The 14,905-nt window shown below is 41.5% G+C and overlaps 2 protein-coding genes across 4 annotated transcripts in view; one reads left to right on the top strand and one right to left on the bottom strand.

Moving 5' to 3' along the window:
- Positions 1-363: 363 nt before the first annotated feature.
- On the top strand, positions 364-6,295 carry gfi1aa (growth factor independent 1A transcription repressor a). 3 transcript variants are annotated; one of them, XM_007568743.2, is made up of 7 exons: positions 364-501; positions 2,190-2,363; positions 2,511-2,711; positions 3,131-3,546; positions 3,710-3,847; positions 5,624-5,789; positions 5,890-6,295. In XM_007568743.2, exons 2-7 carry the CDS (start codon positions 2,252-2,254, stop codon positions 6,066-6,068), a joined length of 1,212 nt encoding a protein of 403 aa, XP_007568805.1. In that variant the 5' UTR covers positions 364-501; positions 2,190-2,251; the 3' UTR covers positions 6,069-6,295. The 3 variants fall into 3 exon arrangements, with proteins under 3 accessions (XP_007568805.1, XP_016535502.1, XP_016535503.1); XM_016680016.1 differs by lacking the exon at positions 364-501 and having other exon boundaries at positions 2,042-2,363; XM_016680017.1 differs by lacking the exon at positions 364-501 and having other exon boundaries at positions 2,043-2,363; positions 2,514-2,711.
- Positions 6,296-8,553: 2,258 nt separating this feature from the next.
- rpap2 (RNA polymerase II associated protein 2) overlaps positions 8,554-14,905 on the bottom strand; it is a 9,732-nt gene continuing 3,380 nt past the window's right edge. The window contains exons 8-12 of the mRNA XM_007568740.2: positions 14,038-14,901; positions 13,147-13,241; positions 12,925-13,005; positions 11,351-11,419; positions 8,554-8,766 (exon numbers count right to left, since the gene is read on the bottom strand). Of these exons, the coding sequence (XP_007568802.1) occupies positions 8,622-8,766; positions 11,351-11,419; positions 12,925-13,005; positions 13,147-13,241; positions 14,038-14,901 (1,254 nt within the window). The 3' untranslated portion in view covers positions 8,554-8,621. The remainder of the gene's footprint in view (positions 8,767-11,350; positions 11,420-12,924; positions 13,006-13,146; positions 13,242-14,037; positions 14,902-14,905) is intronic.

Genomic DNA, 14,905 nt, shown 5'->3' with positions numbered 1-14,905 from the left:
AAGTTAAATAACAGGGTAATTTATTTGTAAATTTGAGCATGAAGTGTAAAACAGGGAATACAAGCTCCCCCCCCCCTCCCCCTTTAGCCCCCTTAAAAAAGAGGGAAGTCCAGTTTTAAAAGGCAACATGATTTATTTCAGTTCAATGCAAATGCAGAACGATTCGAGCTCCACTGCCTTCTTTTATCAAAGCATGAATCAGTGTTTCTGTGTTTCTGTCATGGCTGACTAACAGGAAAATTCATTTCTGAGGGGAGGGAGAGTGTGGGGGGTGGGGGGGAGAAAACAAGAATGTGTGCGAAAGAGAGAGAGTAAATAGGCGTCAGAGTCAGTGAAGTGTGGTTCTTTTAGAAGAAAGCAGCTTGTGGTGACTTTCTGCAGTTTTGGGGAGCATTTAGACACACACACACACACACACACACACACACACACACGCACACACACACTAGGACAGAGTGTGTCCTCAGAACTGGGACATGGTGGCTGCAGTATCACGGCTCTGTGAGTATCAGACATGTGTTTCAGCTTCATGCCTATCTGCCTTCTGATTGCACTTCTCTCACTTGATGCAGCTGCTGCAAACAAACTCTGCTCCCACAACAAGCTGAAGCAAACACAAAAAGAAAATCGATGCTGCTTTGCTTTTTCAAACTGACCTTAAACAGTTTCCAGAGGCTTTGCAATGATTTGGATTCACAGTCTGACAGATTTCTGCTGAAAATGTCTTCATGTGATTCAACCTGTGCTCACCAACTGCCCATCCTGCTCCGCGGACCGCCTGACTGGGCCTCAACCCGGCCCGGCTCGGTTCGGTCCGGCTCGGCCCGGGAAGGCAGCGCAGGCTTTAATGATGTAAAACAATAAGGCTGAAGTCAGTGCAGGTAAGCTGAAGCAGTGTGGCTGTAAAGCGATAGCCGCGCTCCCCACCAGCAGGCTGTCGTGCATCTCATTAACGGGATCACTTTTCAGCCGGGCCAACAGTCGGGTCATTATCCATCAGAACCGAGCCCGGCCTGACCGGCGACAACAAACACACTTTTAGAGACGTTGGAGTTCTTTTATGACGAGACAGAAATATGTATATTTTAGGGAGTTTTATTTCTGTGTTGTTGTGATGGAACTCTCATTGTAGGTCTGATTTAAAAGAAAGAAAGAAAGAGAGAGAGAAAGAAATAAAGAAATACCACATCCTGATTCTTCTTGGATTCCTTTTAAACGAGCCGTAAGGTCAACCACGAATCCATATAAAAAATTAAAAAACAAAACAAAACAAAAAAACCCATCTGATTAGATGGATGGATCCAGAATAGTTTTAGCTTTCAACTTCCAATATAACAGATATTAGTTTAATACTGTATATTAATATATTAATTAAACAGCACATCAGCTTAAAATATGTACACGGTTTATAAGGATTTATTTATTTATTTATTTATTTATTTATTTTCATTTCTTCTCGTATTTGCTAATATGTTTTATTGTGAACATTTTCGTCATTTAGTTTGTTCTCCAAACAGGATTCGGCTGTTTAAACCACCATGTTGACAACAGGCTTTATGTTGTATTTATTATCTATCATTTCTTAAAAAATACTGCAAAATTCCGCTAATGTTTTAACTTAAATATGTGATCTTGGTCTGGTGTGAGGGACAGACGTTCAACAGGGGGCTCTATAGCAGGACAACAATAAACATATTGATGGACATTTGAAAAAACAAAACAACACATGTTACATCTGAACTGCGCATGTCATTTCCTCCTCATAACGTGGATATTCAGTTCCATCTTTGCTCTTGTCTACAAACTATAAAATTCAGATTAATTACAAACAAAAATATATAGAATACAAAGTATATTATATTCTATTTTAAAAACCTATGTTTGCTTGTTTAATCCACTAATTAAAATAATAAAACACTCATCGATATAATGTCCAACTCAAATTCCTCGGAGTGTACACATCATCTATAGATGACAGAAAGTATCAAAGGATATAACTCATGTAACTCCCGGTGGACAGCGGGGCCGAAATCGGGGGTGTGTAGGAGGGGGTCCGCCACGCTTTTGGCAGCCTGCCCCCTGGTGACATCTGGTGAACTGCACCGCTTGTTTTTGAGCATGCGTAATGAGGGGCCAGAAATCCCATACGCCGTCTCGCCTGACAAGCAGTGGTGTTCCAATCTGTCCAGAGAGACGCTCCGAGCCGCTTGGCGAGAGAGGAAGAGCCGAGGAGCTTCAAGAGTCCCGCACCATGCCGAGGTCCTTCCTGGTGAAGAGCAAACGGGCCCACAGCTACCACCAGCCGCGCTGCCCGGACGATGGCTACTCCAGGCTGGACACTCTCCTGGCACACGTATGCGCAGGTGGGTACATGTCTGCTTAATTATCAATGGGAACTGTAGCATAGGAGCGAGTTTTCTTTTTGTTTGCTTGCTTGTTTGGTTTTGTTTTTGCTCGTCAGTGAAAATGCTTAAAATCTACATTAAAGATGCGTTTCCCCGCGCTGTCAGCAGCCAGCAGGTCTCAGGGGGAGTTCGCAACCAAACTGGAGCCCGAGGAGAACCTGAGCGCCGGCAGAGAGTCCCCGGGGTCGAGCCGGCGGTCCAGGGGGTCGCTGTCCTCCAGCTCCCCGCTGAGCTGCGGCGGCAGCGTGTGTGAGCCCCACTCCGACTGTGATTTCTGGCGTCCGCCGTCTCCGTCCTCCTCACCAGGTCTGCGACAAACTCATCTTATCCGGAAAAGTTGAAAAGTTTGTTGGAATTTCTGCCGACGGGAAACTGAACGAGTTTTGGTCAAATAAGTTCCTAATATTTTCATTCGTATTAATCGTTTTTATTTCCTGACCTGTATTATTATTATTATTATTATTATTATTATTATTATTATTATTATTATTATTATTATTATTATTATTATTATTATTATTATTATTATTATTATTATTATTATTATATTTGAAACGACAATTAATAAAGATTGAGGCACAAATGATAAAACAAAAATGATTAAACCAAACTAATTTCTTATTTACTCTGATTCTTGAATATTTATGTCAGAAACAATGATGTATATCTCCAAGTTATTGAAACTAAATCTCCTAAATACCCCCTCTCCCCCTTCCGCCCCCTAGACTCGGAGAAATGCTCCACACCCGCAGCGGAGGACGTCCCCTTCAACATCCCGCTCCTTCCTTACTCCTGGTCGGCGTACTCCGGCGCAGATCTGAGGCATCTGGTTCAGGGGCCCTATCAGCGCCAGCGGCATATCCGGGGCCATGGGGGGTCCCATTCACCCGCAGCGGGGATCTACGGGACAGAGAACGGCGGCGGCAGTGGCGGCGGCAGTGAGCGCGTTTACCCGCAGCGGGGCCTCGGGTCCGGCTGTTACCAGGAGTATTCCCCGTGCGCGGCCCGCGGGATCTACAGGATGCGGGTCGGGGGCGAGCTGTACGCGGAGGCCAAGCAGAAGGAAATCAAATCTGAGGAAGTCTTTCTGCACTCTAACCTGGAGGAAAACGGATCCTACAAGTGCATCAAATGCTGCAAGGTGGCGCTTTACTTTAAAGACAAATCCTGTTTTAATCTGGGGATGGGCACATTTCTTATACATTTAATTTAAATAAATGAAAACATATATTTATCATTTTAAACATATATATATATATATTCCCCCATACGTTTCTAATTTCATTGTGTTTTATTTCCAAAAGGTTTTCTCCACGCCCCACGGCCTGGAGGTGCATGTTCGGCGCTCACACAGCGGGACGCGGCCTTTTGAATGCGGGATCTGCGGGAAAACCTTCGGACACGCAGTGAGCCTGGATCAGCACCGAGCTGTTCACTCCCAGGTACCAACCTCAGTCTGAAAGCATCCAGGAAGACGATGCTCAGGGGCCTTTGAGGGCCCACGGGTCAGGATTTACGCAAAAGGCAAAAGGCCCTGAAGACTTTTATATATATATATATATATATATATTAGTAAATAGCAATTCATATCGGTGGAGTAAATTCAGATATGATCAAAAAGTTCATTTATTTCAGCAATTTAACACATGCAACTGGTATATAAAAACATGGGACACAGTGACAGATTTGAAGTGTTTTTAATTAATTTTGATGATTATGGCTTATAGTTCATAAAATTCCGAGCTAATTTCTCTAAAGGAGGAAAAAATGTGTATATATAAATCTGGACTTACCAGAAATACTAAAGATTTGGAATTGGTCAGAGCTCCTTTTGCATAAATTCCTGCAGGAATGCGGTGTGGCATAGAGGTGAAGCACTAATGGCTCCTTCAGCTCTCTGAGCTCATCTTTCATCTTACTGTTACTTAGTCAAATCACAGCAACATCAGATTTATTAAAGCAGCTTTTGGTGCCTTTGACAGTAATTAGGCACCAAATCCAGCTGGAAAATAACCTCAGAATCTCCATAGAGTCGGTCAGCAGGTGGAAGAATGAAGCGCTCTAGAATTTCAGATAACGTGGCTCTCTAAATCATCTCCATCTGGTTCCGTCATTTTTAAAAAAACGCTCATTAGAGAAGGTTGAAAAGACGAAAGCAGCAAAATTCAAAAGTATTTCTCCAATTTCACACACACACACACACACGCAAACACACATCAACGTTATTCGGTGATTCATTCCAAACCGGTGGATGGAAACACGCTTAACTTGGATTTTCCATTTTCTATATTCCTTTTTTTTATTTTTGCTAGTTTAAAAGTTCCCTTGAAATTCACGATAATTGGATGAAAAACATAACTAATGATTGGACACAAAAAAGCTGGACCTCAAGCAACATGGATTCTGTTCATGTTACTTCTGCTCATGACTCTTCCCCCAGACTCTGGAGCTTTGGTTTCTAAAATGGAAACTTTACTCCTATTATCCGGCTCAGACGCTTCTCACCTCTCTGGATCAGGAGCAGCTACACACAAACTTCACTAACCCTTGAAAGTATTTAGCCTCACCATGTTCTCAAGACAGGAGTTTGTCCCTTTTACATGTAAATCCTTTCCTACCAAAGTTTCTCCTTCCACTCAACTTTACAAGACAATACTCAGATACAGCTGTTTGTGGATATTTTGTGGCTAACCTGTGGTGTCAAAGACAGTCGTGGACACCTGTCAGGTCATCAGTCTTCTTCAGGATTATGTCATAACATATTCATAAAATGTTTTTATTGGTACTGGCTGTAATCCATAATCATCAAAAATGACAAAAAAATAACACAAAAATATATAATTGTGTCAAATATATCATTCATGTTGCTGAATTTAGTCATCAGCAACCTGATGACTAAATTCAGATTTATTGAGTAGGGCTGCCTCCAGAAATACAGATGAGGCCAACTTCAATCTTACCAACTATTTAGTTTCTGTGTAAATATCTTAACACTCTGAAATAAGACAAAACTAACTTTCAAGTAACTTTTCAGTAACATCTAGCAGTTTTTTTAAAGAGCCATTAATTCCTTTCCACTGACAGATTTTTTTCCACTTATAGCAAAAATATCTTGTTTTATATACATTTTAACTTGAGATGGGTGTTTTTTGCTCTGTATGTCATGAAAATTAGAATATAATTTCTCTAAACGATTGGTGACGTGATTTTTTGAACAGGAAAGGAGCTTCAGCTGTAAAATTTGCGGGAAGAGCTTTAAGCGTTCCTCCACCCTCTCCACCCACCTGCTCATCCACTCAGACACTCGGCCCTATCCCTGCCAGTACTGCGGCAAGAGGTTCCACCAGAAGTCCGACATGAAAAAGCACACTTTCATCCACACAGGTGATACAGTACATACACATATATGTGGGAATAACATGAAGGGATTCATCTCCTCCTTCCAACGTGACCGAACGTTTCAACCGTTTGTTCCCCGCTGCAGGTGAGAAGCCACACAAGTGCCAGGTGTGCGGGAAGGCTTTCAGTCAGAGCTCCAACCTGATCACCCACAGCAGGAAGCACACGGGCTTCAAGCCGTTTGGCTGCGACCTCTGCGGGAAAGGCTTCCAGAGGAAGGTGGACCTGAGGAGGCACAAGGAGACGCAGCACGGACTGAAATGAACCGATTTCCTCAGATTTCCACTGAGCATGGGCCGACGTTTTCATTTCCTGTTCTGAACTGCTGTTTTTTTTTCTTACTATTTAACTGATATTTATCATTTGTTTTCACAATTATTATAAAAAGGGAACTAAATGATACATTTCCAAGATTGAACATTTGGATCAGCTTTATAAAAATGTATTCTATTTGTTTATATAAACATGGATTAAATGTTAACTTAAAGGTCTCATATGCTGATTTCCTCCCCCTCTTAACCCCACACATCCACTGTGGCTCCCCACGCGGGGTGCCATCCTTTCAGGGGGGTGGCACAAAAATAAAGAATTATTTGTATGAGCTGTAACCCCAGCAACAATTAGCAAACATCTGGTGGAGCTGCGCATCTGATGAGCTCATTAAAGCAGCTGCTACTCAGAACAATGATGGAAAAGGGTTAATAGAGGAACCATGTTGTGATGACTTCCTGTCAGAAAGAGCAGGAGTTTCTTAAAGAGACAGAAGCCCAATTTCAAGGTGTTCAATTACAAAGTCATATTTGATATGCAGCAGTTTTATAACAACTGAAGAAGGTACCATAGTTACATGATTATGCCATAAAATTGCACTATGTGGCAGGAAAACACATAATAAACAGAACCTGTCTGACACCATGATGTAGGGTGAAACATCTCAAAACACAACCTCATGCCCTGGAATAAAGAAACTTAAAAACAGATGAAAACCAAAATCTCATCAAAATGTTCTGTGTATCGATGACAACAGTTGAGATTTTGGAAGGCGTTCGTCCCGTTCCATCGGGAGTTAAAGTAAGACTGCACTTCAGGAAATCGTCATAGCAACAGTCACACACGGTGTTGGTGGGATAATAGTTTGGGCTGCTTTGCTTCTCCAGGACCTGAACCACTTGTCTTAACTGATGGAACTAAAATCCTGAGGTTTTTTTTTCTCCTGCCATCAGGTCATGACCCTAAACAGAAGCATAGTTGGACTATGCTGCAGAACCAATGAGCTGATGGATGGGGGGGAATAAAAACAAAACAATTCTATGAATATGAGCAGGACAAAATTCCCCTTCATCAAAGTAAAAGAATCATTACCAGGTTTCAGGCAGGGTGGCTTGGATTGTTTTTTTTTATCTGTACTAGAAAAAAAAAATCTAAAAACTGCATTTTGCATTTATTGAAAATTCAAATGCATTTCAAATCTGATGATTTCAAACATTTATGTGAACTCTTAAGTTATCTTTTCACATCACTGCATATCTGGAGGGGCAGAAGGGTGGGCCCAATTCACACTGGAACCACCTGAGAGTATCACTGCTGTGCTCCCCTCTGCGTCGCTCTGCTGATTTTTTTGAGCGTCAAGAAAAACAAGAAGCTCTATGTGAAGTCATGCAGACCGTCAATCACAAACCCCCAATCTGCATGGCAGCTCAGAGCTCGTATCACATATTTAAGCAGAGGAACGTTTCGCAGCGTGCGCCATCTGGCCAAAAATAAATATTCTCAGGCAAAGCAATCATTCAAGTCCCCATATAACAAATGACATTGGAGGGGAGGGGGAGGCCATAAAAGGCAACGTAAAGGAAGTCTGCAGGATTTGAGCAACTTTTATTACAGTAGCAGAGCCTCTAACTGCAGCAATAAGTGGCCGTGTGGACATGCTGCTTTCACTGGGGAAAAGCTGGGTGTGATTTTTAGTTGCCTCTGCCTTGGTTAAATATTGAAGCCTCAAGGATGTGATTTGCACATAGCTGGCCACAGATTGTGCACATAATCCGGCTTCGCATCACATACGAGAAGACACGTCGAAAAACCTTTAAATAGATCGGACTTTTTATTAGCTTCATTTATTCAGTGTAAAAAAATTTTAAAAACCGAGAAAAACTGTTAAATGCTTATTTTTCATCAACGTCACAATTAATGTTACACCTGCTGTCAACATACATGAGGCCAACAGATTTACTTTCAGAAGTGGAAGATTATGGATGTTGCTATAATGCACTATTTTGCATACATTTACAAAACTTGCTTCATGGGTTTATTCCAAATGTTATGGACAAAACGACAGAAAAGAAAAGAAGAATCGTAGAGAAAATGTTTAAAGGGAAAGAAGGATGGAGAGAACACGTCAGCAGTCCGCTCCTACACCTGCAGAAAGAGAGAAAACTGGTCGTGTTTTAACAGAGAAGAAATGTCAGGTGTGTTTTTGTTTTTACCTCTCATACTGAAATATGTTTATAATGCATACAAAATGAGTAACTATTGGTTATTGGCCATAACCGCAATATTAATATCAGATATTGGTATTGGCCCAAATTTCATATCTGTGCACTTCTACACCTATTTTTTTATTTTTTATTTTTTCACAAATTTCTGCCATTGGTGGAAATTAAATAATCTGTGCATGAAGGCTGCAGTCTGCACTTTGACTTTTTTTATTTGGTAAAAATGAAATTCTCACAAAACACACACACAATCATCATTTCTTTAAATGATCGGTTTTTAATCTGATTAAAAATATTTACAATACATCTTCAGGTCAACTTTTCATCAGTTTGTTGAGGATTTGAAGAGCTGAACCACACTGAGAAGGTCGTGCTGCTGCAGGCCGAGTTCCTCCATCAGAGTGTTCAAATACTGCACTGATCCCGACACCTCCAGGGCGTCCCGCACCACCGGAGACACGGAGGACAGCCTGGAGACGAGAGAACACACACACAGCAGACCGTGGGACCTCATGGCACGTCGCTATGCTAACGGATTATACCAGATAGAAAGTACAGCTTCAGATTGTAAAATCTATTAGAATTTTTGCCTGTTTTAAAGTAGTAAAAACCTGTTTCAGAACAACTTCTCTATCACACACACTGTGTGACGTCACCTCTCCTTCCAGTGTAAATAAATATGAGCTTTTATGGAAGGAAAGCTAGGAAGATAAAATGACTGAAGTTCTTAAAGAGATCGAGGGCAATAGAAAGGGGGAGCAGTGGGTCTAGCTTATAATTAAACTGAAAAATCGGCTACATAATCTCCAATCAGTGCATCTGTAGAAATAACAGAGAAGATCAGTGGACGCTGTGGGAACGTCACACAGAAACGGAGTCTGAATAAAGCAGTTGTTTACTCTAACCCTGTGGTCTCAGACTGCATTCCTGCAACTTTTAGATATACAGCAAAGGTATGAGCATTTATTATCGTTTATCATTTATTGTGATAAATTTGTTGTTATGATAAGAATTTTGTCATGACAAATTCCTGTTAATGATCTTTAACCTCTCCCAAAACTGTTGGTATTGTTGGGATTATTAGTTTCACTAATTTCTCCACTAAGTATCAATTAAAAGAAAAGAAAAAGATTTTAAATACAGTTACAGTGTGGAGCTTAGTGGATACAAATCACTCTTCTTTATGCGACTGTTGTCCTAAAGGATAGCATTACATATATTTTTTTAAAAGCAGTACTTGTGTTTATGGAGCTCTGATTGCTTCGCCATGCAGTCACAGTTACTAAAAAAGACGTAATAAATAATTCTTATCGTCACTTTTATTGTTATGATCATATTACCACAAAATATTGTGATAAAACTTAAAGTCCATATCGAATACCCCTAAAATACATGAAAGATTGTATTTTTAAAATGACAAAATGGAAATCATCAAATCCTTCCCCTTGAAGTCTTGTTCCTTAGCTCCGCCCCCTCCGCCCTACCTGTCCTTCCTGTCATCTCTCCAGGACTGAAGCGGCTCTGCCGGTTAATCTCCGGTTCAACTCAGGGTCTAGTGTTGCAGCTACGGGGGGGAGGCGGGTATCTATTATTCAGCTGGCCCAAACAATAGAGGCCAGACGAGCTCCACAGCTGCCACGCAGTGGACAGATAAGACAGCACAACAAATTATTCATGATGGAGGAATGGAGTGAAAAACGAGTTCAATGGGAACCGATGAAATCATAGAGCACCATGGCGACACGGGACGGCCCAGCCACGTTTGGTGAACGGCGTTTTAATATAGAGGCTCTTTATGAGTCAATAGCCACTTCAATCTGAGATACACAGGAGAAAAGTCACATGATGGGGTCAGGCGATTCATTGTTTTAGTGGAACTGCACTTTAAAAAGCCGTGAATGGTAGAAGAAAAATGAGAATCAGCTCTAACCAAACCAGAGGTTTATATATGCATAAAGTTAATAACACAGGTGTCCTTCAAAACGCTGGAACACCCAAATTCATCCAATTCAAGATAAGGGCTGAAATGATTAATATGATTAATCATGATGAATTGATTACAGAAATAATCAGCAACTAATTTAGCAATCGATTAATCGTTAAGTGGAATATGCAGACTCAAAAAACAAGAAGGTAATTCACTGAAAAAAGAACAGAGCGGAAATTAAACCAAAACTGTACAAAAAAATAAATAAATAAAAATCTATTGTTATTCAGCCAATTATTCCAATTATTAATAGGTTAATCTAAAAAAAAAACTGTACTGTGCTTTATTGATGTTAAGTCAAGCAGAAAGGTCTGAGCTTTTCACATGTTGATGTTGAGAGGATGTTTTAGCTGCAGATTTATCTTTTGCTACAAATGATGAAGAGTTCAAAGGACTGCATGTTAGGCAATAAAATAATTACATTCTTGTTTAAAAAAATTAACTGAATTACTTGTTTAATTGCATTTTTTAATGCATTTTTAATAATGTATGAAAAGACTTATGTGATTTCATAACAAATTGCTAAATGAGCCTAATTTCTCTGCTGATTAACTGATTAATCGTCAGAATAATGGATGTGTAATCACTGTTAGCTGAGGCCCTATTCAAGAAGTTTTCCGGTGTTAGCGGCTCCTTTCTCCAGCAGGGCCGACACGCCGTGCATATCACACTACGGTTGGTCTCAACAGGGCTTACCCTGAAGGTAAGCACTGAGCAAACAGAGCTGGACCACTGAGGCAGCCATAAATCAGGATCAGGTGAGACTTTTCCCAGACCGGCCGGGCCTGAGGAGTGTGTGCTGTGTTTAGGTGTGTGTGTTTCGTTTGACAAAAGTGTGCCTTCTGTGGTGGATCACGGATCCGGAGACAAGGCAATCAGGCCGAGATAAGGCTGTGTGTACTCAGACGGGAGCAGCACGGAACTGTTCACGCGCTCGCGCACATACACACACACACACACACACACACACACACACACCTATGTACCATATGGCATGGCCAAAACAATGCTCCAGCTCGGAGCGTCTTGGGTAAAATGAAATGAGAAGCAGCGTGTTGTGAACTCACAGATGCAGAAGCACCACGGCTATCAGTGTCCACTCTGGGGTTTTGTGGATGATGTTGGTGTTGCTGAACCTGGAGACAGAAACATAAAGAAGCAGAAGAAACTATAAGATCAGGTTAAAAACATGATGCAGCAGAAACACACTCTGTCCAGGTCAGAGCAGCTGTTTTAAGACATTCGTCACATTGTACCTTAAAGCTGTAGTATGTAACTTTTACAAAAAACATGTTTTTACATATTTGTTGACCATTAACAACCATCAGAAAACACTGATTGACAGCGCCAAGCTCCTCCTCCTGGCTCTGATTGGTTGTTTTGGTGCAGCGGTGCATTTCTTCAGACGGCAGTAGTAGCTCAAGGAGGATGTGGAGAAGATTGAACCTTTCACAGATTATCTGGTGACAGTTTTAACAAATATGGAAAAAATATATTGCTTATAAAAGTTACATACTGCAGCTTGAATGTGACTTTCTGCAAACAGAGAGAAAAAAAAATCCTGATGAACACTACCAAACACCCTGCTGTTGAGTTTTTGACAGCTGGACTTCCTGCAGGAAGCTGAACTCTGGAAGTGCTTGCTCTGCTTGGTTAACTTTAAATAGACCATTTCTTGCCAAAGTATTCACATCCATTGAACTCTTTAACATTTGAACAGGTGAAAATCAGAAAAGTTTCTGCATTTTATTGAGATTTTATGCGAGAGACCAACACAAGCAAGCACATAGGTGTTGAGTGGAAGGAAAATGATACACAAATAGAAATCAGTGTCACATGCATTTTCAACTCTGTCTACTCTGATACCATAAATAAAATCCAGTGTCACCAGTTGGCTTTAGATATCACCTAATTAGCTAATAGTAATAATAATAATAATAATAATAATAATAAAGAGCACAACAGAATGTGAGAACGATTGGACACAATTATGCCTTTTTAAACCAACAGTTCAGTTTTACTGAACTGGACTGTCGCAGTTTTACCACAACACAAGAAATAAATTAATAAAACAAATAGATGTAATCACTTGTGTTTTCAGAAAACAGTGACATTTCTTGAATTTTAAGTTCCTAAAGAAGAAAGGGTAACAACATGGTATGCTATAAAGTCAAGTTACCCATTTAAACCAAGTGTCCTGCCATGCCTCTATCTTACCAGTAGAGGGTAGCAAAGTTCAATAAATTAATCCAATAATGTGGAACTGAATTAAGTAACCAGTTGATTCCATAATTCAGCTGCATGATTATCCCTATAATCAAACTCCTGTATGTTCTTCATTAATCAGAATAATGTGATGCTGGTTTATTTCATGTCTCTGCAGACAGAAGAATAAAGACGTCACACTGGATGAGTCATTGTTCTTAGCTTATGCTTTCCATTAGGCTTTTTAGAGCTCTGAATGACCTCTGATAAGCTCAAAATCTGACATACTCAGATGGATCAAAACTGGATTGAAGGCAAACTCTTTGTGAATAATCTCCTAATATGTGTGTTTGTTCTAAAACTGAAACTTAACTACATGAAGGGAAACTGAAGCCCTGTCAGGAGAAGTGTGTATGAGTGTGTGTGGTGGTCTGACCTGAAAGTCCTGACCAGGTTGTTCAGGTCTGTGGAGATGTCACTCATGGTGAGGCCCACCGGACCTACGACGTTCCTGAGACTGTGCAAGACATTATGAGGTTAAAACTAATAAACAACATATAAAAAAAAGATCATGTTCATAGAATACAGTTGTGATAACACATAGATACATACACACACACGCGCGCGCGCGCGCGCACACACACACACACACACGTACCAGCTGCTGAGTTTCTCCACTGTAATCCGTTTCTGGATGAGGTTCTGAGCCTGGGAATCAATCAGTGGCAAAACTGGATCCTTTGATTCTGTCTCCTGCACAACACACAACATATAGCACTCAGTTCAATCAGATATGCACACACTCACCACATAAAACATACATACAGGCCTGTTGCAATAAGCAATAAATCAAAAATGATAAATTAAAACAAGATCAATAATTTCCATTTTTAAAATTGATCATTTTTCTCTTTTCTCTCTTTCTACCAAAAACCAGAAGTCTTCAGTTTGGTCTCAACTAGTCCTATTTGTTTACAGAAACTTAATAATTCATTTTATTTGTTGTTTCTGTTGTTTTGTTTATTCATTTTGGATATTTAAAATGTCGTTCAGTTCCAGTGTTAGATATTCATTAGAATTGAAAGTTTATTGATCTTTTAGTTCCTGAAGTTGTGCTATATAAATAAAATTACCTTATCTACCCTTTGAGAAAGTTTTTGCATCACACTGCCTTTACCAGTAGATGGCTTGAAAATGGTCTCAAAACAACAATATTTATCACAATAACTAGACAATTTGTTGTTACCATGACAGGTATCACATTTTTTCTGAAGGAGCAGAGTGGGGGACACATAGGAGACTCCATAGACTGTTTTAGGTCTATTGAAATTACATGAATTATTTCTGAATGACAAAATTATGAAAGATAGATTTTTTTGCATATTTTTTAAAGATGAGTATTATGGAAATCTGACTTTTTTTCGAGATTTGCATACTAAGCCTCAGATATTGTTTTCTGTATCAGAAGTGAAAAAAGTGGGTCAGTGCATCCCCAGTTTATACAGAATGACACAAAGTTCCACCGGGCCGTCTGTGTTCCTCCTCTCACCTTGCTGGGCTTCATCTCCTCCTCCTCAGGCAGAATCCACGTCCCTCTGTAAAACTCTGTGACTCTGAGCTGCAGCCGCTCGGTCTCCTTCCGCAGCGTCTCGTAGTCCGGAGCTGCAGCCCATCGCCCCCTGTCCTGCTCTTCGGCGCCTGGCTCCGTCACGTTGTCGTCGTCCTCGAGGTCATCTTCGTCCAGCTCCTCTTCCTGCGTTTCCTTTACGTTGGCGAACGGGGATCCCAGAGAATGGTCGGCTCCGTACAGGAAGCTCAGAGTGTCGTCTGTGCACCACTCCTTTAGCGTCCTCTTCAGGCACGCCAGCAGATTGAGCCGCACCGAGTCAGGATTGGCGTCTCCAGTGTGGGTGTTCAGGAGACCCCGCAGCCCGGCTGCTCCTCTCTGGCTCATCCCCACCTGGGTGATGCTGAGAGCCACCAGGTTTGGAGCCTGTTTGCTTCCAGCTGAGGGTTCAGTGTGTGAGTTTACAGGCAGGTCAGAGGTGGGATGGACTCTCTCTGACACGCTACACTCGTTCAGCTTTGCTGTGGCCTCCTCCACAGGTCTGTTCTCAGGAGACGCATCATCTCCTCCTGCTCTCTTCCTCTCCTCTGGCTCGTCAATCTGTCGCTGCTCGCTCTGCTTCCTGTCTCCGTCTGTGTGTCTGGGCAGGTCAGCCCAGCTCACCTGGGCTCTCCGGCGCTGGGGGACCACGCTGGAGACGAAGTCCTGCTCCTGTTCGCTGACGCTGCTCTGGCTGAGGTCACTTCCTGCGGCGCTGCGCTCAGAGCCAGGAGGGTCCTGAGGCGGGGCAGCCAGGGGGTCCTCGATGTCCTCCTCTTTGAGGCGCCTCTCGGACAGCAGCACCTCCTCA

Source organism: Poecilia formosa, unplaced genomic scaffold (genome assembly GCF_000485575.1).
Source record: "Poecilia formosa unplaced genomic scaffold, Poecilia_formosa-5.1.2 Scaffold230, whole genome shotgun sequence".
Classification (NCBI taxonomy): domain Eukaryota; kingdom Metazoa; phylum Chordata; class Actinopteri; order Cyprinodontiformes; family Poeciliidae; genus Poecilia; species Poecilia formosa.
Note: the sequence above shows the minus strand (reverse complement) of the source record. Positions and strands in the feature narration are given on the sequence as shown.